Below are 27,052 nucleotides of genomic sequence, written 5' to 3' on the forward strand. Positions count from 1 at the left end.
CTAAGGGAAGACTGCATAATTAATTTGGAAGCACTTTCAAGAACAAACCTGTAAGTTTAGTATGTGTCCAGTACGTGTTTCAGAGGGACAGTGGATAGCTGACAAACATCTGTGCCTTCACTGTGGTTGGATCACTGCCCCCGCGGTGTCTCCAGCAAGGCTGTGTGCTTGCAGATCCCTTCTGCATTATGTCACTGTTTTTTGTGGGTCACAACATGACCTACATGTTGCTGTTTTCTTTGAACATGCAGTGGGTGTCCATGACCTGCATGGTATCCTGTGTTAGGTGAGCTCAGTGAGGATTTCAGCATTATCCTTGGAAATTTATTTGAAATTATATACAGTAGCTTAATGCTTATTCAAATCTCTCTGAAATTACCTTAAAATATTTTTCTGGTTTCAGCTTTAATGAAAATCTGCATGTTCAAGACAGTATCCTGAATGTCTTATAAGTGAAATCTCTTAATTTTTTTTGTGCTTTGTCACATCATGTATGAACCAGCATCTCAGCTGGATCTAATGGGTGGTGTTTCATGCTTGCACCTTTTCCAGCTGAGAATCCAGCTCATCACCTCCTTATACGGGAGGAGAATACTGCTGCCCTGGTCATTATCATACAAATGGAAGCTGGTGCTTCCATTTTAAAGCAGCACAGTTCAGCTAAATATCATCCTGTAAGTTTTCAGGGGTACATTTTAAATAGTAAATGGTAAGGATAAATTCTACATGTAACATGAGTTTCACTTTATTCTAGTTGTTTGTCAAGTTCTGTTCTTCCCATTGTGAGCAGAGCTACTTAAGTCAGCATGCGTGGTGTTACATGGTACGTTTTCATTTGGTTTGTTTTGTTGGAAAACATGGGCAAGGCATGATGGGTACTTGTTTCTTAGCTGAGCAATGCCACTGGTGGAAAAAAATTCTGTTGTTTCAGGCCATTCTTAAAGAGTTCACAGACTCTAGGAATGACAAAGGAACCTATCTTCCCCCGTATGATAGAAGGGTAAGATTCACAACAATTCACAAATGAGAAAAAAACATTGCTTGTAATGTTTTTATTTTTAGAGATATTTTGACTCTAAAAGATGTATAGAAATGACTAATGTAAAATATGTGTTTTCATTTCTGATGGAAAGCTAATGTGAAGAGACAAACTGTTTGCTTAGTTTTTGCTGAACTTCCCCAGTAATGGAAACATTCATATTCTTTTCACAGAAAATGGAAGGAAAAGGCAAGAGGGATGCAGGATATGGGAAATCAGCAATGTGTACATGAGGTTCTTTAAGGCATTAATGGCGGTAGAGTGGGAGAAGAAAAATACATTTTTTGAAACTATCTTGAACTGCAGGCTAATAAGAAACTGCGAAAAGGTAGTAATCTGCTTGGAAGCAAGGTATTCAAAAAAGAAAACAGTTCATTATAGAGATCTGTGTTGTTAGAAGTTAATGTGGGAGGCCAGAGTGCTGATTTTTTTCTGATCTGTTCTGAAACCAATGTCTGCATTTATTGGCTGTATCAAGAGCTGAGCTAAAGATGGCAAAAACTTCCAAAGTTAACCTTACTGCTTTAAGTAGAGAAATTACTTAAATATCTGACAATTTTTAGTAGTGAATGTAAGATAGATTCCTCTGGTATCTGTAAAACAAGAGGTGATCATTCATATGGCCTTAGAAGGAAAAGGAAGGATTTTCAGGAGAAGGATCTGGGGCATGAACTTTCCCTCACTGTTGTTTTCTTGTTTATATGCATTTCAGTTAAATAAAAAAGGGTTTTGTTGGGTTGTTAAAATCAAATAAAGGAGAGCCTGATACTATAAACTCCATGAATTGCAGTGTTTCTCTTCCAGGTGGTGCGTGTTGTCTGGTGGTTGAGTGTGATCTACTTGCATGAAATAATGCGCAAAGTACAAAACCACTGTAATGTTTTGTTAGGCCCCCATCTTGCAGTGAGCTGGGCAGGTTGAAGCTTGTCCTTGTTCTGACAATCCTGCCATTCTTAAGTAGAGTCTCCATTCAGTATTCATTTGCATCTTATGCCGAAAAGTACCGATTCTGGAAAATGTCCATTTCCTTTTGGGGTAGAACAGGATTTTCTTTTTCACTGATAGTGTTCTCAGTGTGCATTGTGTTATGCCAACTTCAAGAAAATAACTGTATGAGAAAGAGACAGATGGTATTTTAGCCACAGAATACTAGAATATTGTTTTAACAAATCTGCTTAGCTTTGCTGCGGGTAACAATAATGCCTCTGTCCCCTTTTTACTGTTTCCATGGAGTCGCCAGCTACTTGGATAGGGTTTTTTTGGTTCATGTTTTAGAGCCAGGGCCAATGGTAATTTTAGCATAAGCAGCCTAGCAGCACCAGATTCATCCTGTATTCCTTATGTTGAGCCCCATATCCAAGGGATATTGTGAGCTCAGTTTGGAAGGTATTTTAATATTCCTGAAAATTATTATGGTATTGCTTAGAAATCTAACTACAGTACAGTGATTTTTTGTGCAGTCAAAATCAGAGGGTGGTTAGGATTTGTCCTGAAGAGCTGTTTATCGAGTCTGAGCTGAGTTTTTTGGGTTGATGTTGGCATGCTGAATTATCATGCAATACTAAAATAATGTAAATCATGCTTTTAATCACAGTTTTCATTAATTATGTATTTTGTTAAATGGCATAACACACACAGGATGGTATGCAATAATTAGGGCTTGAATTTTATTCTGAAAAAAGGCAAAACATAGATGAAACCTGGTACATAAAAGCCAAAGCAAAGACTTAATTTAGGATTCATTCAAATCCCACTAGACAAATGAGACAGGTTTTGGACACGTAGGGAGGTGTGTATGGCCGGTGTTCCCCTTGTAGCTAGCAGAGCTGGTGCAGTGATGAGAATTAGCTTATGTGGAAATATGATTTCCTTGAAGCATTGCTTAAGACTGGATCAGTGAACAAGCATGAATCCAGTCTGTCAACTGGGATGAAATTTCCAGCACATAAGCACTGGAACTGCTCCTCTAGTTCTAAGGGATTTTCACCATTTTGTGGGAGTAGAAAATGCCTCTCTCAAAATTTTTGCAGATTGTTGGCAGAGATGGTGAAGCACAGAAAGGTCATGAGGATTTGCCAAGGATGAAAAAGCTTCACATGATACTTGCATGATGCTTGTCATGTTCTGAAGTTCTGGTTCTAGAGTCAAGATTGTGATCTAGACCCAAGGTGCTTGGATTAACAGTCGTGATTTGGAACCCACTCTCATGTTAGGGTTACGTAGCCTTTTCTGATGGAGAATTGGGTCGGTGGGGTTCCAAATTAGCGTGTTAATTGTTATCTTGGCAGGAACTGAAATGCTGGCTCTGGACCCAGAGAAGAACAGGTTTAGATCAGAGTTTTTGCTTGTTCACATAGCTAAATCCACTTCACAGTGGAGCCACTCCTTGAGCAGAACCAAGTGTCTGAGAGCAAGGTGTTGGGAGGAACACACGTATGAGTTAGGGTTTCTATATGTTCTTGACCTCAGAAAGCAGAAAATTATAACTGAAATTAAGTATGACCCTTGGTGTAAGCTCATATGGAGGCTGCTTCTGTTATTGCACCCTCAAATACTTATAATGGGCAAGAAGAATAAAAGCCCCTTTCTTCTAATTGCAATTTTAGCTATATACACCTTGTTCATTGGCAGTAAAATTATTTGCCCATGTGGCAAGTTCCTCTTTAGAACGTAAATGATCACACAGATGAGACAATTCAAAAATTTCTGATAGTCCCTCCCTAATGCTTTAGGTGCTATGTTATTCCCAGAAACTTCCTCCTGGGACTGCAAATTTTGGAGGACGCAGTAAGAGATGCTCTGTTAGAGGTGATCAGTTTATCCTTGAAATTGACATACAGATGAACTGGTGCTTGTACTAACGTCCTTCTAAAAGTATGTTCTTCCTTGTAGTAGGGACTTCTGCAGAAGAGGACTATCAAATACTGGGAGTAAGTAAGCAAACTTGGCATGTGCCCTGTTTCTCATTGTTGATAGAACAGGTTATATATATTAGTTCACTGAGCTGTTAACTTCTACACACTGCTAAGAAGTGATTGTCACTTTGGCTGAACTGCACAGTTTGCTCAGTTTTATGTTGTCTGAAACTACCCCTCCTGCTCTGGAAGACCTGAGACCATTGGTGCTTTGTCCTTTCTGATAAGTCTCACAGAATCAAGTGTACTAGTATGAACAGTGAGCAGATTTACTTTGAGCACCTCACTCTGTTGCTACAAGGGGAACATTAGCACTTAGAGAAAGGCCAGTGAGGTTCGGAACCCCAGCTGAGGTTCAGTCAGGTCACACAATCCAAACCTGGCAAGGGACTGGACAGACAATAACTTACAGAGACAGAGTCTTTTCCAGAGTTAGCATGCAGTGATGATGGGGTTATAAATGTATGTCTGGCAGTACTCCCAACAGAATCCAATCTGACAAGAGTTTGCAGCTTCAGGCTGCTTTCTTTATCATGAGAGCAGCAAGTTTGACTTGCAATTGTGTAGGTCAGCTTGAGAATGGAAGTTGGGGAAGAGTGGCTGCTATTGATTATGATCTTTTCTTTATGCTATAAAAGCTGTTCTGCCAGACAACCAGTTGATGTCAGTTTTAGTAAATAAATCTTGGCAAAATTCACAGGTGGTGTGAACTGAAGCAACACTTTTGCTACCGTTTTCAACAGTATATGGTTTGAAGGAGTTGCCTGGTTTTGACACAGCTGTTTCATTTTTAAGTGTGACAGTATATAAATCAAAATAATATTCTTAGCAATGATACATTGATTTCACCATACCAGGGCGTTTTAATAAGATACTTTAAATATTTCTGAAAGAAAAGTATCAAGATTTCAATTTATTTTCTATTAGGCAGGGAAATTCTTAACTTCCAAGATTTTTCACACTACACAAATTACGACTTTTTTAAAACCAGCTCTAGATTTGGAGACTATATTGAAATCTACCTAGATTTGACCTCTTTCTTGTTAGTCAGGAATATATTTCTACCTGCCATGGACACATGTAGGAGAAGGGTATTTGCCATTAGGTCATTTAAGTCATCATTGAGAGATGCCAAGGAAGCACAATAAGTGGCTGCTGAAGCTATTTACTTTTTATTTCTGTACAGGTAGGCTTTTAAAAATACTGTATGTGCTTAGACCTCCTGGATGACATAGCCTGCCAAAAGGCAATTTATTTTCCTTTGAGTATCCTTTTACAAGAGGATGCTGGCAAATGGAGGCTATCCATTTATTTCACACCACTACAAACAGTACATATGAGATGTCCAGTAAGTCTGCTAGGTGGCTAATAATGAAAGTTTCCTCCATGAAGTATAGTGATATATTTTTTTAGTGAGGATTTTGGTAACTGAAAAGAACTTCAAACTTTGCTATGTCAGAATAACTTGCTAGGGATATGCATAGGCTAGAGGTGGAGACGACATTTGAAAAAAAAAAATCTTCTGTGACCTCCTTTGCAAGTGAGAGAGGTGGAAAAGAAAATAATATTTTTTTAATGTGCTCATTATTAAAATAACGTTTTCAAGGACCTGGAAAAAAGGAGGCATGGGTGGCAGGGAATAGTCAAGGTATTAGGAACTGAAACATCTGATCCAGTCCTAGTAAAACACTGTCTTCTGTTACTTAAAATTTGTCAGAAATAACCTGTGTGGCATTAAAGAAAACAGCATTTAATCCCTATACATACACATATATATATATGTGTATGTGTGTATATATATGTGTATGTATATATATATGTATATATGGGAAGTGTCAAGTGATTGCCCGAATGAGAAGTCTACAAACTTGGTGATTCTACTAGTGAAAGCTGCAGCACTACCAAAGAGTGTTCTAGGAAACGTGAAAACTTCATGGAATCGTTTAATATCTAGCCAGGAAAAGGCCACGGTATTCAGGTCATAGAATCCTAGGTTTGAGTTTAAAGCCTATCTCGTTCCACCCCGCTGCCATGGGCAGGGACACCTTCCACTAGACCAGATTTCTCCCAGTCCTGTCCAGCCTGGCCTTGAGGATGGGGCAGTCACAGCTTCTCCGGTCAACTTCTGCTGGGCCCTCACCACCCTTACAAGTAAGAATGTCTTTCTTATGTCCAATCTAATCCTGCCCTATGTCTGTTTGAAACCATATGCCTTTCCTAGCTTATTACTGCACTTGCATCTTAGCATTGTGGCATATGATAAAATTACATGGGGCACATCCCTGTAGAGGGCTCAAAATCTGTGAATAACACTTCCTCACAATCATGCATACAGTTTATTTTATCCTAACTCAGAGCAAATATGATAGTTGGCAATACAGCTGACACATCACAATGTCTCCGATCACTTCATTTTATTACAGAAATGGTAAAATAGTTGGCATAATTTACCTCCTGCATGGGAAAGGCAGAAAATGTTTTAAGTATTTGAAATTTCGTCATATGGAATGAGATCAGAAAACAAAGCCTGAGCAGAATTAATTCTGTTTTGCTACATTTGATCTGCTGTTTCTTGATAAAGTGAAGTGTTGTGCATATTACGTTTAACTCCAAGATCAGTACAATGCGTCTAAAGTAGCTTGGTGTGCCTAGTAAAACAGAAATGTGGGGTGGTACAATTATCCAGAATACTTCACTATATATTTTATAGGTAGATACATGCTTTTATTTTAAAAAAAGTACTTTTAAAATGTACATTATAATCATGATTGGTTGTCATTTTTTTTCCCTTGGTAGACTTTCATCCCACAAACATACATTTCTCAAATACAAAGTTCAGCCACAGTGTAGCAGCCTACACCAACTATTCAGCCAAGCTACACTTCACTTAGTGTGGGCAGCATTTGCTTACCTTCCTTTGCTTTGAATCGACAGGTACTACAAAATCTCTTAGCTCAGATACCTTCTTCCTGTTTGGAAAAAAAAAGGCTGCTGAGTCTGCTCTTGATTTTCACAATAACCCAAGGTGTTCTATTGTGCCTGGATCTGATAAATCACCACTTCGAACTGTAGTGCAGTTATAGTTTCATCATGAAACACCTGTCAGTGAATATTTTCTATTCTTCTCTCCAGCTTGCCCTGCACAGTCTTATCTACTGTATTCCAAGTTATTTTCATTTGAATCCCAGTCTAGTATGCCACACACCTATGATTACAATATATGTCTTTTAGCATTCAAGGCTATGGTAAAGAGAGCTGGATTGATGCTGAAAAGAGCCCAAGCATCCAAACCAGAGAGGTTACTCAGCAGAGATGAGAGCTGGGGGGTACTTGTGCCCATCTTCAACAAACACCAAGAGCAGGTAGCACCTATGCAACAAAGAGAACTGTTCAGTTACGTTTTACTTTAAACATGATTTCATATTTAAAATTGAATTGGGCTAAATGGTGCTTCTCTGGATCTCTCTTGGGAAAGAAAATTAAGATGTGTTATTATGAATAGTCTGGATACTGCTTAACACTGTTGAAGTGTTCTTAGTCAGACCAGAGCTATGAATTCTCAGCCCATCCTTACCCACCCATCACTGCAGCATTCTGGTGCATATGTGGCCTTGTTCAAAGAGCAAGAAGAAATGGGAGTGCATTAATTTATTCATTCATCAAGATGAAAGGCAGTATGGCTGATTAAGATTCTAAGAGTTAATAGAATTCTGTTTCCTTCTTTTTTCTAATTCCCTAGGATCATCTTTAAGTACATTTTATGGATTTAGTTACCATGGGAGACATACTGGTCTCCTGTTTCTGCTCCTGTTCCAGTCAATGGCAGAGTTCCTTTTACTTTAGCACTGTATGGACCGGTAAAGTGGTTTTCAACAGCAGGCATTTTTTGATATTTCAAGTATGATTTTTTTTTAGCTGTACTTGGGTAGGCAATTGGATATCTATTCCTTTGAAACTTTTTATTATGGGGCTGGAACCAGTTTTGCAGTGGTTCTCCTGTGAAGTTATTTCACACAAGTGTCTCTATGAGTTTCGCTATTTCAGATGCCTCTTGCATTTGGTGGTTCTCATATTGGGCAGCTGTTGTATAATTAGCAGTTTTTCTACTTGCTATAAATGTACAGCTATATGCATATTCTTCTGTAATGAGGCCTGCTGGGAGATGCATTAAGATAAGGTACTGTGATGGCTGTGGTACAGAAGCATGCTGTGCAGTCAAAATGGACAGCAGCATCTGGTGTTAGAAAAGGGAAAGGTTTTTCTGTGTTTTGGAAAGTACTTGGTTCACAGTAATTGAATTGGATATTTGAATAAGTTGTAAGATCATTGGGGCAGAGACTACATCTAAAATTTTTGCTCTTACCTCTATGGTATGTAATAACTAACTGGGACAGCCTTAATTTTGAAAACTTTTTAGTGTGTGAGATTGCTCCTCTGACTTTGAATGGAAATACTATTGCTGAAACAGGACCTTTTGTTCTGAAATGCAGGACAGAATCCCTAGGTCATCCCAGTTTCCATACTGACTGTATCACCATACATAACAGGAGATTTGTTACTGTACTTTGCTTGCTTTGTTTTGTGATACTGGTGGCAAGTCCCATATGATTTTCTGGCTAAACCAGGTTTGTGGATGCTCTCAGTTTGGTACAAACAGCACTCCACAGCTGGAACATGACAGGGAAAGTGGCCTACAGCTTGCAAGTGATCCTTCTCTATCAGCCTTAGTATTAAGCTGCTGTCAAAATGTCCTGATGCTGTCATTGTAGCACTCTAGAGAAGAACAGGGGTGAGTAAAGTGCCACGGGAAATGCCTTCAGATGACTGGTTGGACCTAGTGGAACAGCCTCAAAATTCCCTCTTGAAACATAGGGAAATTAAGTTCTATTCTTGTCCTTCCTTCTACTGATGCATGCAAGTTTTTGTTGCGTTAAACAGGCTTTCCTATTTGGAGGTCTCTTCTATTTTAACAGAGGAGATTATGATTCTATTTATGTTTTGTACCTAAAGCAAATAAAATATAAAAATTAATGTGCAACCTGACGATAATGCAGGAAAGCTTGCCTGGAATCTAGCATTGGAGCACTGATCGTTGTTGCTGGAAAGTTTTACCACTACCACTACACTATGCTCTGTCCCCTTCTTTGCAGTCTTAATGTTTCAGTGCTTTGCCCATCTTCAAATTGATATACCAGATCTCCAAACATTCTCTCAGCTAGTGGCCACAAATGGGAATAATAATGCTATCAAATTTAAATGAATACAGGGATAATGATGATGTTTGTCTAATGTCCAGAATTTTATTTATACTGTTAATAACCAGATGTTAAACCCCCAATTGCTAGATTATGGTGTGGTATTGTAATTTCTTGCTTCATTTGTAAATTAGGATCTTAATCCTCGAAAAGGCGTAGGCACTCATTTCTCACTCCATGGGGACAGTTTCTGGTCTGAACAGGCCCTTGCATGTTACTAGTTTTCTGCTTCTACAGAGATCTGGAATGCTGATGAGGACTTCACTTGCCCTTTCCTCCCGTGACAGATGGTAGGAGAATTGTGTAGAGTCTTTGAGTTTGGCACTGGGTCTTGCAGGGGATCAGGGATAGGGAAGGGGATGAGAATGATATTGTTGGTAGATCCTTGAGACTATAATGTCTGCTTTGTGGTTACCTCAGACTGCAAGGATTGGATTAAATAACCTGTCCCTTCTAGTCCTGTACTCCCAACAGCACTAATCTTTATGGTAAATGAACTCCTATCTTCAATGCACCCTGCCCCTTTCTGAGAACAGAAAAAGGGCAAACATGGAATTCCCACAAGTGTGCCAGGCTGGTGTTCAGAAGCATGGTTGTTGTGGGATCTCCCTTGCAGGTTTTCAGACAAAGATTGCAGTGTTTGGAGATGGGAGCTCTCTGTTGTGTTCTTAAGCATGTGAGCTGTCCAGCTGCACTGTCCACTGACAAATAATAGTATTTCTTATTTCCCACAGGGCTTCCAAAGCAGCTGAGTCCAGGACCTCAAGGAATGTCACGCAGTAGTTGCTGAACTAACTGGCACTGAAAGGAACAGAAAAAGATGGCAGTCCATATTTGAAATAAACACGTGGACTCTCGCTGATAAGAAACCATGTCAAAAAAAGGACGGAGCAAGGGCGAAAAGCCTGAGGCACTGATTGTTGCCCTGCAGGCTGCCAATGAGGAACTCAGGACTAAACTAACAGACATTCAAATTGAGCTGCATCAGGAGAAATCTAAGGTGGGTGAGCGTTTGGTTTTAAGTAAAAGTGTCTGCTGAAGAAGACAAACACGTGGAAAAAGTGGTATCACACAACTCGTTCCTAAAACAGTGGTCTGATTCTTTCCCAACTCATAACATTTACTGTGGATGTCCTGTGGCTTCTGTGGAAAAGACTCCATTTTACTGAGCTACAAGTTGGAGAAACCTCTGGCCCTCAAATGGAGCAGTATGTAAAGTTGTAGGAATGTTGCTATTTCTGAGCCCTCCAATTTTCTGGTGAATTTGACTGCTAGGTTAAAAAGCTTTTAGACAAATGTACACATATACGTGAAAACTTATTTCCTAAGGAAATATTAAAAGTACATGTAGCATCATGAGAGGCAGGACACCTGGAGAAGACAGGGTTTTTTGTTTGAGTAAAGGCAATGTAATCTATGTGAATGCCTCAGAAGCTGGCCTATATTTTGTTTTAGGAGTGTGGAGGATTGTCTGGGGTTTCATCAGGGTCTTTCTCAATTTGACATGGATGTGTCTGGGCAGGCTTGTTTTGATAATGTTACGTTGGTATCAGATGACTTTCATTTTATCTCCATGTAGGTTGCTAAACTCGAAAGAGAGAAGACTCAAGAGACAAAGCGTATCCGCGAAGTGGAGCAACGCAAGCAGACCGTGCAGATCACAGAGCTAAAAGCCAAACTCCATGAGGAGAAAATGAAGGAGCTGCAGGCTGTTAGGGAGAACCTCATCAAACAGCACGAGCAGGAGATGACGAGAATGGTGAAAGTCCGAGACAGTGAAATCCAGCGCCTCAAGTCAGCGCTGTGTGCACTGCGGGATGGGAGCAGTGATAAAGTACGGACAGCGCTGACTATTGAGGCTCGTGAAGAAGCCAGAAAACAGTTTGACTCTGAGCGCCTTAAGCTTCTGCAGGAAATTACTGAACTGAAGTCTGCCAAGAAGCAGGTAGATGAGGCCCTTAACAATATGATCCAGGCCGATAAGATCAAGGCGGGCGATCTTCGGAGTGAGCATCAGTCCCATCAGGAAGCCATTTCCAAGATCAAATGGGAGAGTGAAAGGGATATTCGACGCCTGGTCAGTAATCAAAACAGTTCATGTGTTCTCTTAGGCTGCACTGAGTTTGCCTTTTGTGTCTCTTAGCTGTTTCTGCATAACAGAACTCTGCAGTGCAACTCACTTTGAAAATATATTACAAATTTCTCACCGTCATTTGTCAGGAATAAGTAGATCACAGTGAGTCAGCTATAGCACTGTGATGGCAGTTAACATCTTAAATTAGGAGAGTGATTGGCCTAATCCATAAGGATTTGGTTGCCTGATTTGCTAATACATGCAAGGTGCAGATGGTTAGATAAAGCATTTGTACCTGTATTTGCAGTTTTTTGGTTTCTCCAGATTCTGTTATGGTATCCTAAATATAATAAACCATGGCAGGAGAGGAGATCTCTCTTGGGTTGGCCTTGGTGTAGCCTTCAGTAATTACTGTGGAAAATGAACAAAAAGAGGCCCACACCAGCAAAGGTGCAGGTTGCATTGTTTCCCTATGTCGTGGTTTAGGAACGGTACTCCCCAATTTCTGCTCCCACGTAGACTTTCAAAGCCATGCTGATGCTTGCTCACTCCCCATCCCATGCAGTGGGCTGGAGAGGAGAACTGGAGGCACAAAAGGTAAAGATGAGATCATGAATTGATGTAAGACCAATTTACTGGACACAGCAATGAAATAAGAAAACAAACAGTAGCAGCTGCAATATTAATAACGAAAATATACAAGAGAGAGGAGAGTGACTTACATGCAAAATGCTCACCACGTAGCCTGTGACCTGACTGCAGCCATGCTACCCTCATCCAGAAGGGAGCCCTTCCCCCATTCCCAGAAAATGACATTAGATGCTATAGAAAAACCTCTGGGTCCATGCCCCTCCTGGCTACTGCAAAAATTAACCTTGTCCTGGGCAGAACCAGAGCACACTGTCATGTGGAGAGCTGGACCTGCTTGTAACAGTAGAAAGTTTAGCTTGAAAATTGGAATTCAAGAACTCACAATTAAGTAAAATAAATGATAATTTAAACTGTCAAGAATGATACAAGTCCCCCAATTCACAGTCTGCATCCTGGAGGTGTATTCTTGTGTTGCTAGAATGCTCAATGAATGTGCTCCTGTGCCAAATTATGGGTATGGCTCAGACTGTGTTGTTTTACAGGCCTGGTGCAGTATGGTAGAGCAGATTTGAGGGGTGATCACTGTTCTTAAGTAAATCATACAATATAAGTTGAAGAAATACTGTTCCCTTCACGCAGTAATATTGTTCTGGTGTTTCTTTCATTCAGATGGACGAGATCAAGGCTAAAGACAGGATCATATTTTCACTGGAGAAAGAACTGGAGACACAGACAGGCTATGTGCAGAAGCTGCAGCTGCAGAAGGAAGCTCTGGATGAACAGCTCTTTTTGGTGAAGGAGGCAGAGTGTAACATGAGCAGTCCCAAGAGAGAGATCCCTGGAAGAGCTGGAGATGGTTCGGAGCACTGCAGCAGCCCTGTATGCAGGTTTTACTGGTCCCTGCAAAACAGAAGCATGGATGTGTGTTTCATGCTGACATACCTTCTCAGGCCCTGGGAAAACATTCTCACTTATTCACTACAGACAAGTTAATGTCCATAGAGTCTTCAGAGGGCATGCTAGTTGGACAAAGCTTTGTACTGTTGGTTTTCATCAGTTGTTCTATTCACAAATATAACACATCTTAAATAATCAGTGCCCCTTTGAAAGAATCACCAATGAACATAACTACCTGGATAACATGCATTCTCAAAACCAGAAAGAATTAGGAGGATGAGCACAGAGGGGCAAGGAGAAGGGTGAGGGTGGAGAATCTGTGAGACTCTTAGGAGATCCTCCTCTTTGTCTGTCTTCCCACAGACAGCTCTTGGGTGTCATTCACAAAGCATGCATGTCACCCATTGTGTGACTAAACTGCAGATGTTTACACAACCAGTGTATATATAAAAGCATACTTACATATATACAAATGAGGAATAAGAAAGTAATTGTAACGGATACTGAAAGGGTTGTCCTGACTTCTTCACCTGATGCAGTGGCTCAGCAAATAGAAGCAATTGATAGGAAAAGGCAATAAAAATTAGAATCTTTTAGCTTTTTCATCTCCTTCATAAAAAATTATCATCTGTTTGGTTGTTTTCTCTTAATTTTTTTAAGCGGCTTAAATTTTCAATTAAAGTATCCCCCAAACCAGATACTTCTTCCTAAAAAAAAAAAAAAAATTGTGTGTGTGTGTATATATATATATATGTTTGCCAACATATTCAGTACTGTAAAAGTCCCTAAAGATAATTTGTTGGTAATGACAGCTTAAGTTGACTGGTGTGTGATTTTTAAGGATTCTTTTCCCAAACATGTATTTTGAAGAGAACCAGTAAAACCAGTAACTGCATGACATTGTTGCCCATGTACAGGACTTGCGCAGAAACCAGAAGAGGATAGCAGAGCTGAATGCCACGATACGGAAGCTGGAAGACCGGAACACATTGCTTGTTGACGAACGAAATGAACTGGTATGTGAGCTTTTGCCCTGGCAGACAAAGGAGGTTGAGAGCCATGGGGAAAGAAGGGGAGGATCCAAGGATGATGATGAATCACCAAGATGGTGATGAATATGCCTTGTCCATCCATCAGGCCCATCACTCAGGAGGCTGAGGACTTTTTATCCTAGAATTAAACAGTAATTTCATTGAAGTTACGTGAGTACAAAATCACAGCAGAGGTCAAGGCAGCAAGGCTTATAGGGTTCTGTGTGAATGCTTCTGTTCCCTCCTTTTGAGCACACAACAGTGTATGGTGAGACTTACCTTGTAAATGAAATAATGTCTGTAAGGTCTGTAGTCCAGTATTTGACCAGGTTGAAAACAGTTAAGTACTGAGTCTAGGAAGAATTGACACCAGTGAATTGATCCCTTTATCTGATTTTCTACACTGTGGTGATATCTGTGTGTTGAATCAGAACCCTGGCTATTTAACCTGTTTATATTCCTACTTCTCTGCTTAAGGATGAGGATAAGTTCAACTCTTGATGGTTTATTTTATTCCTGAGCTAGAAATCTTAATGCGCTCCTTTCATATCAGTTTAGCCGGCTTGAATGTTCTTTATGTCATAATTGCAAAATATATGTTAAGATTGCAAATTACAAGTATATTCATGTATCTCTTATGACAATTATTAATTGCTGTTATCAATCCAGTTGAAGCGTGTCCGAGAAGCTGAGAAACAATGTAAACCTCTTCTGGAAAAGAACAAGTGCCTCACAAAGAGAAATGATGAACTTATGCAGTCTTTGCAGCGCATGGAAGATAAACTCAAAGCAGTCACTAAAGAAAATATAGAGATGGTTGGTACTGAAGAGCAAAATGAGGATTACTGGATGATCTATGTGTTGGTGGCCACATCTGCATAGTGCATGATGTATATAAATAGAGAATATGTGTTGTATATTACGTGTAATACTATTGCTAAGATACAGCCATGGTTAGGTCTGTATTATTATAGTTTTACATACCATTATATTGTGTATTATGCATACACAGGCAATATATTTACATGAATGCTTAATCACAGTCTTTAATTCTATTCTCAAAGTTAGAATATTGAGTTTCAATTGTTTCAAACAAAAGAGGAAAAAATAGTTATATCATTGAGGCATGTCCTGCTGTGCTATTTTTCATCTGGAACTCAAAATGGATGCTGTTAAGAGTGATGTTTTCAGCCAGCATGATGTTCTTGCATCATGCACACATTCTTTTTCGAGCTGATGATGACAAAGTAAACTTCTGATATGGCACTAGACACATAGAATCTTTCCATAAAACATACGCATGGTAGATGGATATGGGAAAGGGAGAATGGTGGTGTTTAAATTTGGTTAGGGCTATACATTTCCCATGTCAGGGCTATATGAAGTGGGGTCAAAGCAGTTATGTCTCCATATCCTTCAGATGGGATTGCCTTATCAATCTGCTTCCAGGCCCTATATTCCTACACATGCACTGATGTTGCTTTGGCATTAATGAAAAAGGAGGTGGATGTTCTGGGTCGCCAGATGTAAGCTGGCAGACTGAGACAACTTTCCCTGCTAAGGGCGCTCATGGACCTTGCCCTGACTTGTAGTAGCCACTGTCCTGAGCAGGCTAAGTGCCCTGCAATGGGAAGCAGCTTTCCTGGTGATTGGGCAGAGATGATCAGATTCACTTTCTTGTCTCACAGACAAAAGACTTTAGTGTTACACAGTTAATCCACTTTAAGACTTTGCAATTTACCCATGCCTAGAAGACAGATAAACTTATTGCAGGTGTCATGGGTCAGAATTATTCTTCCACAGCTGTGGTAGTGCAGATCACAGTCCCTTGGGGTCTCCCACAGCAAAGAGGAAGGACTTGGGAATCTGCATGCATTAGGCATCAGTGGGCAGCACCACTGGTGCATATCTGTGGACAGCATATATGTGCTAAGTTAGCTCCCTGACATCTGCTCTTCACATTATGGATGCCAAAACCATGAAAGTTAACAAGCTGTGGGTGGCTAGAGTAATTCTCACAGGTTTCAGCCATCTCTTTTCCCACATATGCTCAGGAGCAGGCAGGATATTGACCTGTGGTTAAAATATATCTGTTACCACAGTTTCTGCCTTTCCTCCTTGTCCGACTGGATGCATGTCTTTCACATTAGTAAAGCATGTCCATTGCCTCACTGTGTATGGTCCTATGTTGAGTATCAGTAAGGACGTGGGGTCATGAGAGCAGATACTATTTGCCTACCCACTGGACAGGTTCAACTCTATTTGCCACATGTGGGGGCATCTTGATGCATGGCCAAGGAAGAGCTATGGTGTGTGACCTTTAAGGGCTGCAGAGGCTGTGTTGCCGTATGGTAACTAAATAGATAAAGCTTTGTTGTTCTGGTTAAAGAGCTCAGCCTTGCTGTGCTACTTTATTGTTAAGAAGTGCTGATGGGCATTAATTAAAAAACAGTGTAGCTGAAACATATTTAAAGGTCTATATAGCTTAAATGAAAGGTACTGTTTAGTTTTTAGCTGAAAGGTGGTCTTCTAGTTGCTGAATCTTATTTTATCTCTTCTATCTTTTCTTCTTACCACAGAGAGAAAAAATAACATCACATCCTCCTCTAAAGAAATTAAGATCTCTCAATGACCTGGATCAGGCTAATGAGGAACAAGAAACGGAATTTTTAAAGCTTCAGGTCATAGAACAGCAGAACATAATTGATGAGTTAACAAGGGTATGTTCAGAGCACTGGGAAATTAGGAATGATTGCTGTGTACAGTTTACCACTGATAGTATTTGTTCTTATAACTAGAGGTCTGAGCATTAATACCTTACCTTCTGTTTTAAACAGCAGATGTTTAGCTGTAGGTGTGCATGTGTGCAGTTTACTGAATTTGTAGTGGAGGATCAGCCCCTACAACTCAAAGCATAGCACTGTGAATTGAGCTCCAGAAGGGAATGCAAACTAAGAACTGTGGAGCTTGGGAAGGTACCGACATGTTCACAAGACAGGGCTGCGCCGAGTGTTTTACCATTATAACTAAGTCATGCTTAAAAAGTTTCTTTAACAAGAGGCTGGCCCAGAGTGTCTTATCGTGTGCTGGAAAAGCATATACAGCTAGACAGTGGGTTTCCAGATCTTCTGTCATTTAATGCTGACAATTCCTTTGTCAGCTGACTTTCCATTATGATACTGAGGAGAAAGAGAAAGATTCCGAAACAGGTTCTTCTGAGACATCCTTGCTAGGAGTGGTGAGATCAACACTCCCATAATTTAATGACTTTGAGACAGAGGCAGCATCTCCTCATCAGGGAAGGCAGACAGCACCTTGTGCAGTGCCCAAACCCACGCATCCGGCCTCCCAGTGATTAGAGGGCAATCCGTCAGCTCCTGTTTTTTGGCAGCTGCTCAAGGCAAATGCACAAGGGCTTTTTTTAGGTGGTTTTCAGCTGACACACATACAGATTTGGATATGAATCCTCCCTTCTACCTGGAATTAGATTCTTGTTTAAACATATGGAGAGAGTCACTGGAAGTTCTGTTATTTGTTTCCTCTGTATATTTGGCTGTCTAACAGCTGCAAAGAAGAGAAGTGAGAATAACTTTTAAATCTTATTTTCCAGGACAGGGAGAAACTCATTCGTCGGAGAAAGCATAAAAGGAGCTCAAAACCAATTAAAGTAAGATGAAAAATTGTTTCTCATTTACAAAGTTCAAGTAGGCTCTGTAGGAAAACACACTTTAGCAATCTGATTAAATAGAGCTTTGTGGATTATAACAATCTGCTTTAGTGATCAGGTTTGTAAATTCCTTAGTTACTTTGGGAGAGCTTTTTAAATCCACTTTGAAATTCAGTTAAGGGTATGCAGCTATTTTATTTTCAGCAAAATGGGGCTTCCCATCCCATCTGTCATCCTCCCCCCCACCAATAGTAATAATTGTCCTTCCATTTGGTTTCTGTAAGTATTGGTCTCAGGGTTTTTTATGCTGAGAGGTATTTACATTTCCAGAGACCTTCCCATCTTTTTTCTGCGATCTGTTTTTTACAGCACATATGGGCTAAAGCCAAATCCTTGTGCATCTCTATTCTTCAAGTGGAAATTTCTGCCTGAGATACTGTGTCATTCTCTCCTGCTCAGTTCCACATACCTTTGACTAACCTTTGTATAACCCTGAATTGGGTTAAGTCCAAACCTGGTATAATTTACAACAATTTTAGAGCTGAGTAGTCAGGAGTGGTTCACACAGCTCCTTTATCAGCTAGATGTGGAGCATGACTTTGCGACATTCATGTCCCACCTCCAAAAAGTGGAAATACCGGTTGCTTGGTTGCTCTCAGTTCTCCAAGGACATCCCTTAGTGCATCAGCCGTATTCTGTGAAAGTAACACAGCACTGTCTACACACTGGGAATTTCAGACCAATGAATCCTAGCTGTGTCATCACATTGTTTCTATGTGGATTGTGAAGCAGTATACAGCAGACACAAGGACTGAATAGTATTTTCATCAGAGGTTATAACATTGGAGAATATGGCAATTGTCTTCACTTGACAACACAATAAGCAAAAATTACAATATATGCAAAAGCTAATTGACATCTTTGGTACATGTTTTTTGTGTGATTCAAACTCCAGGTTTAGAAGATTTTAACCAGTCAGCAAAGTGAAAAATGTTACAAATAAGAAGGGCATCTTAATTGCTTGTTGATCCATTTGTCTTCAGAATTATCCAAGCCAAGTATTTAAATGTTCAAATCTGTACCCTGAAACCAAGCCTGCAGGGTCAAGCATCTGTATCTTCACAGGGCACGTCTCACAGTTTTAATTTGATTTAATTTGGCTACAGAGAGTGGTGGTAGCGAGGTGTCAGGCATACAACCAAACTGTGGAGCATGAGCAGTTGTTTATAACATGTGCCAGTTACTGTAGTCCTGGAAAGATGCAATAAAAGTTCCTTCACGTTAGTTTTGTAGTAGCATAGCTTTCACTCACATGGCCCAGCGGCAATATCAGCGAGAGAAGCACCTAGACATTACAAGTATCAGCAGTGTCTGTGAGAGAAGAAGGAGGGCTTCCTATTCTACACAAGTTTTCAGCTCCTTATGGTGTTACTTTTGCACACTAATCTGCATGTTGATAGATATCTTCTGAAGAGCATTGTGGTTAACAAACAATTCTCCTGCCTTCCTGCAAGGGCAGAGACTTTTCCTCTGGCATGTTGTTGCTCACATTGTTTTCCAGTTAGGCTGAGACAGACCCTCAGAAAAATTATTCAGAAAACTTACTCTCCACCAGCACAAGACCTGATCTTCAATGGGTTTCCACTGAGTTTGTTTGAAGATGGTGATTGCAGATGTAGCCCACTGTTCATTTTTCATACCTTGTCTTTTAAGTAACTAGCAACTCCCCCCTCTCCAAAATGCATGCTACAAGTTTACATGAAGGTTCAGAAATCATGTTTTTCCTTTTGTAGAGACATGTCATGGATACAGTTTTTGGGTATGATGATGATTCTATGGACTCTGAAACATCCTCTGTGGCCTCATATAGAACAGACAGGACACCAGCAACTCCAGATGATGATCTGGATGAGGTAAGATCTGACTCTTTCCACAGGCAAGTTACAGGTTTTCACGAGATGATGACTTTCGAAACAAGTGGTCAGACTCTCAAGAACACTTAGGTTTTTATAGTGCATACTGAATGATAAATACTTAAGTTTGACCTTAATTTTGGTTACTCATATACTGAAATGCTGAGAGTTTCTTCCACAATCTGGTCCATAGAGTCTATAGCTATGACTACCCTGCAATTTGAGGTGATTTTTTTCCTCTCCCCTTTCAAGAAAACAAGCCTATTGCATTTCTTTTAGCTTCAAGACATATCAAAGGGTTATAGTGAATGGGATGACATCGTGCTGGTTACCTGTCACTAGTGGGGTTTTGCAGGGCTTTGTCTTAGGCCCTGTGCTCTTCAGTTTCATCATAAATTACTTGGACACAGGACTGGAAGGGGTACTGAGCAAGTTCTCAGATGATACAAAACAGGGAGGAGCTGTTGACTCCCTCAGAGGCAGGGAGGCCCTGCAGAGAGACCTCGACAAATCAGAGGGCTGGGCCGTCACCAACCAGATGAAGTTCAACAAGGCAAAAGTGCCAGATTCTGCACCTGGGATGGGGTAGCCTGGATCTACAGACTGACTGGGGAATGAGATGCTGGAAAGCAGCACCTGGAAAGGGACCCGGTGGTTGACAGAAAGTTGAATATGCGTCAGCAGTGCCCTGGCAGCTGGGGGGGCCACCCATGTCCTGGGGGGCATCAGGCCCAGCATTGCCTGCCAGTCAAGGGAGGGCATTGTCCTGCTCTGCTCTGCTCTGCACTGCGGTGGCCTCACCTTGAATACTGTGTGCAGTTTTGGGTGCCACAATACAAGAAAAATATTAATTTGTTAGAGAGTGTTCAAAGGAGGGCAACAAAGATGGTGAAGGGCTTTGAGGGGAAGCTGTGTGAGGAGCAACTGAGGTCACTTGATTTATTCAGCCTGGAGAAGAGACTGAGGGGAGGCCTCATTGCAGTCTACAACTTCCTCATGAGGGGAGGAGGAGGGACAGACACTGATCTCTTATCTGTGGTGATGAGTGACAGGGCCTGAGGGAATGGCCCGAAGTTGTGTCAGGTGAGGTTTAGGTTGGATAGTAGAAAAAAGTTCTTCACCAAAAGAGTGGTTGGGCACTGGAATGGTCTCCCCAGGGAAGTGGTTACAGCGCCAAGCCTGACAGAGTTCAAGAAGTGTTTGGACAACACTCTCAGTGACTCTCGGGGATGGTGCTTTGCAGGGCCAGGAGCTGGACTCAATGATCCCTGTAGATCCCTTCCAACTCAGCAGATTCTGTGGTATAAGTGCTGTATAATTTCCCCTTTTTTTAATTTCAGATGACACCAAGCTCACTGTGATCCAAAAAGCTATTTGAATCAAGACCTGTAAACCAACTACTGTCCTTAACAAATCACATTTGCATTCTTTGCTTTGACAGTGCTTTGCTCTCCGTGGCTTAGACATGTTCCTTCTTATTCTTCAGGGTTTAGCAGCAGAAGAGTCAGAGCTTCGGTTTCGGCAGCTGACAAAGGAGTACCAGGCCCTGCAGAGAGCGTATGCACTGTTGCAGGAACAGACGGGAGGGGTTATAGATGCTGAAAGAGAAGCCAGGGTCAGTATTTGTTTTGAGAATAACGGTATTTCATTGCTGTCAGGACAAGAAACCCCTCAAAGGGACATACAATGAAATGGAGCTACACACAGCATCCAGAACACTGAGAAATGTCTGTTCACTCGTTTGCTGAGTACATTTTTAAAGAGAATGACAATAAAGAATGGGCACAGTCACTCTGTTTACAAGAAGCTGTCCTCCACCTGAACCTGAAAACTCTGCAGTTAGGCAGGCATGCCAAAGCAGACAACTCTGCAGCCTGACACAGAATCACAAGGGTGTTCTTATCATTTGCCTAAGTGTGATAGAGTTGGGTTTTAAAGGCAAATGAAGGCCTATGGGTTTTCACAAAGGCACGTATTACACCAACTTTAGGAACATCTGAATGTTTCTAACAGAGAAATGCAAATTACATTCAAATTTAATGTGATGCAGGCTACAGTAAACCTTCCAAGGCTAAAAATGTCCCTCTAATAAAATTATAGAATCATTCAGGCTGGAAAGCACCTCAGGCCTTCAGCCCAAATTCCTGCTCACAGCAATCAGCTGTAAGATTGTATCAGTTTGTTTAGTACTTTGTTTAGTCAGTTCTTGAAGACCCTCCTGGCAGTTAAAATTGCCTCTTCCCACTACCTTTTGCCACTCTGATCAACTAAGCACTTTTTTTTTGTAATTTAGGGATTGCCCCTTATCAAGGTCTTTGAGCAGAGCAGCCCCCAATACCTGAGCTTGTATTTTGCTGCTCTGATGCAATCCATGGTGGAATAGGCTTGGGTGGGGAGTTGGGGCTGATCCACAGCTCTGTTCCCTTGTGTCATCTGTGTGCCAGTCTAAGGGGTGGCACAAAATATCACTGAGTCAGAACCTTTCTAATGGTTGCTCACTCAGTGGAACTGACAGCATGAACCCAGGCTCTGCTGGTTTTGGTTTCCTTTTAATACCAGTCACATTGCTGATTTTGTTACTCTTTAATGTGGTGCCTGACTCCAACAGGCTCAGGAGCAACTTCAAGCTGAAGTCCAGAGGTATAAAGCCAAAATAGAAGATCTGGAGAAAACTTTGGCTCAGAAAGGGCAGGTAAGTAATTCTTGTGTGGTTTTTTTCCTGTTTTGTATCTTACCTGCTCTGCTTACAAAATACCTAGCACAATTTCAGTATAAACTTCCATGAGATGTAGTGTTTCCAGTCAGTAAACAAGCAGATCCAGCAAGTTCAGAAGCCTTGCTACAGCTTTGTAAGCCTAACATCTTTTTGTTCTATAAAAGACAGCTTGTTCCTGTAGGATTTCAAAGCCTGAATATTGTGGCTCCAATTTTCAATAAATGTGCCAGGCCTCATGGAATTTGGTTATTCTGTAATACTACTGCTTTGTCCAACAGGACTCACACTGGGTGGAAGACAAGCAGCTTTTCATTAAGAGGAACCAAGAGCTTTTAGACAAGGTATGTTCAGAAGGTTTGCATGTTCACTCTGAAGGGTTATCTGGATCCTGTGAGACATCTTTAGGGTTTAGATTTTGCACAGCCTATGCTACCTCAACTACTACTCACCAAATACTTCATGGTTCTTGTAACAGTCACACAGATCATGATTTAACATATTTCTGTTAGATAGAGAAAATGGAAGCAGAAAACAACCGTCTGCAACAGGAGCTGCAGGATGCGCGAGACCAGAACGAGCTGCTGGAGTTCCGCAACCTTGAGCTGGAGGTGATGGATGCACTTCTAACAGTAGATCTGGTAGAAATGAAATGAGTGCACTTGCACTGGACACCAACTTTAATCAAGGGTTTACACAATTTTGTAGCAATAAAACAGAGTAAAAAATCAGGCCCAGCATTTTTCATTGTGAGCTGAAATATGTCAGCTCTAATATCCTGGAAATAGTAAGCTCCATACCCAGCTGGTTCACTTCACCCTGAGCCAGGTGCCCAGTGTCCACAGGTAAGCTTAGCTGATTAACATGAGTTAGCTCTTTGTTACCATGCCTGTGGGCATGATTTTTCTAATACTTGGAGATGCCTGTCTGCCCATGTGTAAGTGCTGTTCCTTTTGCGGGCACTGGACACATTCCCTGTTGAGCAGCTTTTCGATGACCTGCAGTGGGTACAAACAGTCTCTCAGGTGACACTGGACGTTGATGTAGGAGCTCCAGAAGCCTCTGTGGGACCTCAAGCTCCCTCTTCCCAGACTGCCTCTAGTTACAGACTCTTCTTTGGAGCACCAGCAAACCACAACTTCACCTGCTCTCTTCCCCAGTATAAGCTGGTTTATTTTTCAGTTGTTCTTTTCAATTGCTGTCCAAGGCCAAATACACTTGCCACGCAGAGCCTTTCCTGGGTCTCGTAAATTAATGTTGTGTCAGACTTGCCCCTTATTTATTGAACTGTCCCACAGTTTTACCTGACAGCTGTGTTTCCATATGGCAGGGAGCTGAACTGATCAAGTGAATTACATGTTCATAAACCAAAAATGTGTGTGAAAGTGAAGTTTTATCTTCACTTCTGTGCTTGCCTGAATACCTGAAAGGAATGAGAAATAGCATAGCATCTTCAAATTTTTATTTTTGTCTCTGGTCCTTTAAAACTGGACAAATATTTGTAAACTTTAAGCAATAAAGGTGTAGAAATAGCTAAGTTGATCAGGTTTTTTGAATACATTGTTTTCCACAGATGTTAGAATGTACAACATACCAGGATGAGGAAAATGTGTAATCTGAGTCTCCCAATGGTCTAAAGTGAAACACCTGTTTCTAAAGGGAGTATTTACGAAAATGTATAGTTGTTCAGCACTTCATGAAGCAAATCACTTGAATCTTAGCTAGGTGACAGCCTGTCCACAGCCAATTTGCAAATTGATGTAATTTATCAAATAATTGCCTGTTAAACAGTTACCTTGGGTTTAGGATTCTGTCCCACTTGGCTCACTTTTTCAGACTAGGTCTAGATGTTTTATTCCTTGGCTTGTAAAATGAAGCATGCAAGCCAAGCATGATATAAACAGTAGCTATGGCATTTTCTGTGTGTGTCTGCTTCATCCTAATACATTCTCTAGCATCTTTTGAATTTATTTGCAGGAAAGAGAGAGACGGTCTCCACCATTTAATCTCCAGATTCACCCATTCTCAGATGGTGTGAGTGCTTTACAGATCTACTGTATGAAGGAAGGGGTTAAGGTAGGTCAGTTTTGTAAAGCAGTGCTTCTCCCTACAGGAGTGGTGGGTGCTGCCTATATAACCCATTACTAATAACTCCACTAAACTTTAGGCATTTCAACTCAGTCTAATGTAAGAGTGTGGTGACAGACACAGTTCAATTAAACTCAAAATTCTTACCATAATGATTAAATCTGGTTCAAAGGCAACTGAAATCAATGTATGGTGCATTTCCATAGGATAAAACAAAATGGCTGACTTCCATGTGGTTCATAGACTAGATGGATATTGCAGCCATGATAAAAGGTGCACGCCCTGTCTTTACCTTATTCTCTCTTTGCAGGATGTCAGCATCCCAGACCTCATAAAGCAGTTAGACATCCTAGGTGATAATGGGGTAAGTTGAAATGGGAGATGTTTTCTCTTTACAAGCTGCATTTTGTACAGTGCAGTAAGTGATATGTAGAATTATGACTATTTTCTAAGATACTTGTTAAATTATGCATCTTTTACGTATGGTTTAGCAGACTGGAAAGAATGTCCAAAGACCACTGATATTTGGAACTGGGCCCAACTGTACCCCATTCACTCAGGAAAACACATGAATGAGTTTGGCAGTCTGAGTAAACCATTCTTCATCAGGACTAGGATTCCTTCAAACAGTTTCATAAATAGGCAAGAATTATCAAATTCCCTGTGGCTTTCTAAGAGGGCATAGCTGCCCACGTAAAAGAGATCCTGTATCTCTGGCCAACATTAGATATGTCTTTAAAAAGGTTATAAGAAATAAAAACCAAGGATCATAATTGTCTATTCATGTGCTGATGTAAATCAGCCCTATTTTTACAAAAACTTTGATGGAAATTCAGCTTTGTAGAACTAGCATGAAGACAAACAAATGGGTCTAATTTTAGTTTACATTTCTCTTAAGATGTAATGGAACGAATGATACAGTAAATCCATATAATGTAGAAAGGCAAAAGTAGTGGTCTTCTTAATGTGTTAACAGACTCTGAATGTTTCAATGGAAACCGAATACTCAGTACTACAGGGATCCTCTGAAAACTGTGGACCTGGTCTGTAGGATGAATTGTCTTTATTCATGCAGGAAACTGCTGCCAATTTTTCTCTTTCCTCTCTTTCTCTTCACAGAATTTAAGGAATGAAGAACAAGTGGCCATAATTCAGGCTTCCACGGTATTGTCCTTGGCAGAAAAGGTAAATTGTGTGCTTGCTTTTCTCACGTATTACCTAAAGCCTCATCTACACATTTTCTTCCCTGTTGTTGTCATCAATATTGTTAAATTTCCTAGTGTTGGAAGTGATTCCCCAAATAAAATAAACTGTGCCAGCACAGTCCCAAACACCTTGCTAAAGCAGCAAAAATATCAAACTGAGCTGGCCCAAGCTGTGCAGTAGAAAAAACTACAAATACAAAAATAATATGAAGCAAAACTTGCAATTGAAAACTGAATGGGAAACCATCAGAAATTTAAGCCATGATTAGATAAAGTTTGGGATTTACAGTCCTGAGATTTCTAAAGCTTCCAAAGGGATCTGCACGCCAAAATTTCACTGAAAGTATGTGTCTATGTTCCTTGTTTCAAATATTAGGAAAAAAGTGGGGGTTGGTTAAAATTGCTTTCTAAGGCGCACACAGTTTTTTCAACATGAGAGCTTCCAAGGACTCTGCTCAACAATCCCTCCTCTGCAAACAGAACTGCCATAAAGTCAGCTAGGCTATTTTTGAGGTGCTATAGGCCCATTGTGGGCCTTTATGCATGGGAAATGGGTTCCTTGTCCATCCCAGGGCATGTGCTTCTCCATCTTCCGGTGACCCAGCAGTGGCAATCCTCTTGCTGCTTCCCTGCCAAGTACTACCTGCAGACATCATGGCTGCCTCTGTCACAAACAGCCTCAAGATGAACCCAGCACTTGCAATAGGCTGCTAAAAACAGACTAACAAGATGCTGTAGATATCCCACTTGCCACTGCTTGTGTGCTAGAAAACACAGCAGGTTACAGCTCTCATTGTCTTCTCTCCAGTGGATCCAGCAGATTGAGGGAGCTGAAGCTGCTCTGCATCAGAAGATGATGGAACTGGAAAGTGATATGGTAAGAAAACTTTCCTTATTGCACATTTTAGGAATGCTGGTTGAGTCACACTTACTTGATGTGCCAAAAAATAGCTAGGAAAGTCTATTGGCAAATGAACTACGCAGCCTTTCTCTGATTATTGATGAATCCATAAAATTGTTCCTGGTCCAGTTCACATGCAACAGCAGAATAACAGAAATAGTAAAAGTTTAAAAACTTCTTCTCTCTTTCTATGAGGATGATTGTTTATTAATAAGTACAGAGGGTTCAAATGTTTCTCAATAATTTTCAAAGATGCACACATTATTTACCTCATAAGATTCACAGTCTAAACATTAGCTGTTGTATTGCATTTTATTCAGGACCAGCATGTGAAAAATTATTGAATTATAACACTGTTGGCTTTCATTACATACTAAGTAAAGTTATTACCTTACCCTGTTCTTACTCTAGTTAATGGCAGTAGCCTACAAGATGAACAAGTGTAACTACAAGAATTAGACAGCTGTAGTGGCTTTCGTTCTGTTCCTGTGGTATGTCTGTACTCAAGTCTATTCAGCTTAAGGTGGACTGATAAGTTAAAGCACAGCAGCTGCCCCCAAGTAATGTGAATGTGAATGTCTGGTTAGTTCCTGTTTAGTTTAGTGCACTTTTATACCTCTTCCAAAATAAGAGAAAGCACAAAAAGAGTAATTCCTGATGCCAGAGGAGGTATCTTTAGAAAAATAACACAGAACACCCTAAATTTCACTATGAAAATGCCAAGCGATACCACTGAAGCCAACAGACAGGATGGATTTAGTTT

The 27,052-nt window shown here is 40.6% G+C and overlaps 1 protein-coding gene across 3 annotated transcripts in view; it reads left to right on the forward strand.

Moving 5' to 3' along the window:
- The window catches only part of JAKMIP2 (janus kinase and microtubule interacting protein 2), a 46,193-nt gene that overhangs the window by 5,317 nt on the left and 13,824 nt on the right, over nt 1-27,052 (forward strand). For all 3 annotated transcript variants that reach the window (XR_011154986.1, XM_069028862.1, XM_069028863.1), the window contains exons 2-17: nt 9,944-10,209; nt 10,789-11,286; nt 12,544-12,753; nt 13,689-13,787; nt 14,472-14,618; nt 16,382-16,522; nt 17,413-17,469; nt 19,263-19,382; nt 20,869-20,997; nt 21,991-22,074; nt 22,377-22,439; nt 22,608-22,706; nt 24,073-24,171; nt 24,494-24,547; nt 25,303-25,368; nt 26,197-26,265. Coding sequence is in view for 2 of the 3 variants with exons in the window: in XM_069028862.1 (XP_068884963.1) it covers nt 10,081-10,209; nt 10,789-11,286; nt 12,544-12,753; nt 13,689-13,787; nt 14,472-14,618; nt 16,382-16,522; nt 17,413-17,469; nt 19,263-19,382; nt 20,869-20,997; nt 21,991-22,074; nt 22,377-22,439; nt 22,608-22,706; nt 24,073-24,171; nt 24,494-24,547; nt 25,303-25,368; nt 26,197-26,265 (2,064 nt within the window). In the remaining variant the exon portion in view is untranslated. The remainder of the gene's footprint in view (nt 1-9,943; nt 10,210-10,788; nt 11,287-12,543; nt 12,754-13,688; nt 13,788-14,471; nt 14,619-16,381; nt 16,523-17,412; nt 17,470-19,262; nt 19,383-20,868; nt 20,998-21,990; nt 22,075-22,376; nt 22,440-22,607; nt 22,707-24,072; nt 24,172-24,493; nt 24,548-25,302; nt 25,369-26,196; nt 26,266-27,052) is intronic.

The sequence above is a fragment of the Aphelocoma coerulescens genome, chromosome 13 (assembly GCF_041296385.1).
Source record: "Aphelocoma coerulescens isolate FSJ_1873_10779 chromosome 13, UR_Acoe_1.0, whole genome shotgun sequence".
Classification (NCBI taxonomy): domain Eukaryota; kingdom Metazoa; phylum Chordata; class Aves; order Passeriformes; family Corvidae; genus Aphelocoma; species Aphelocoma coerulescens.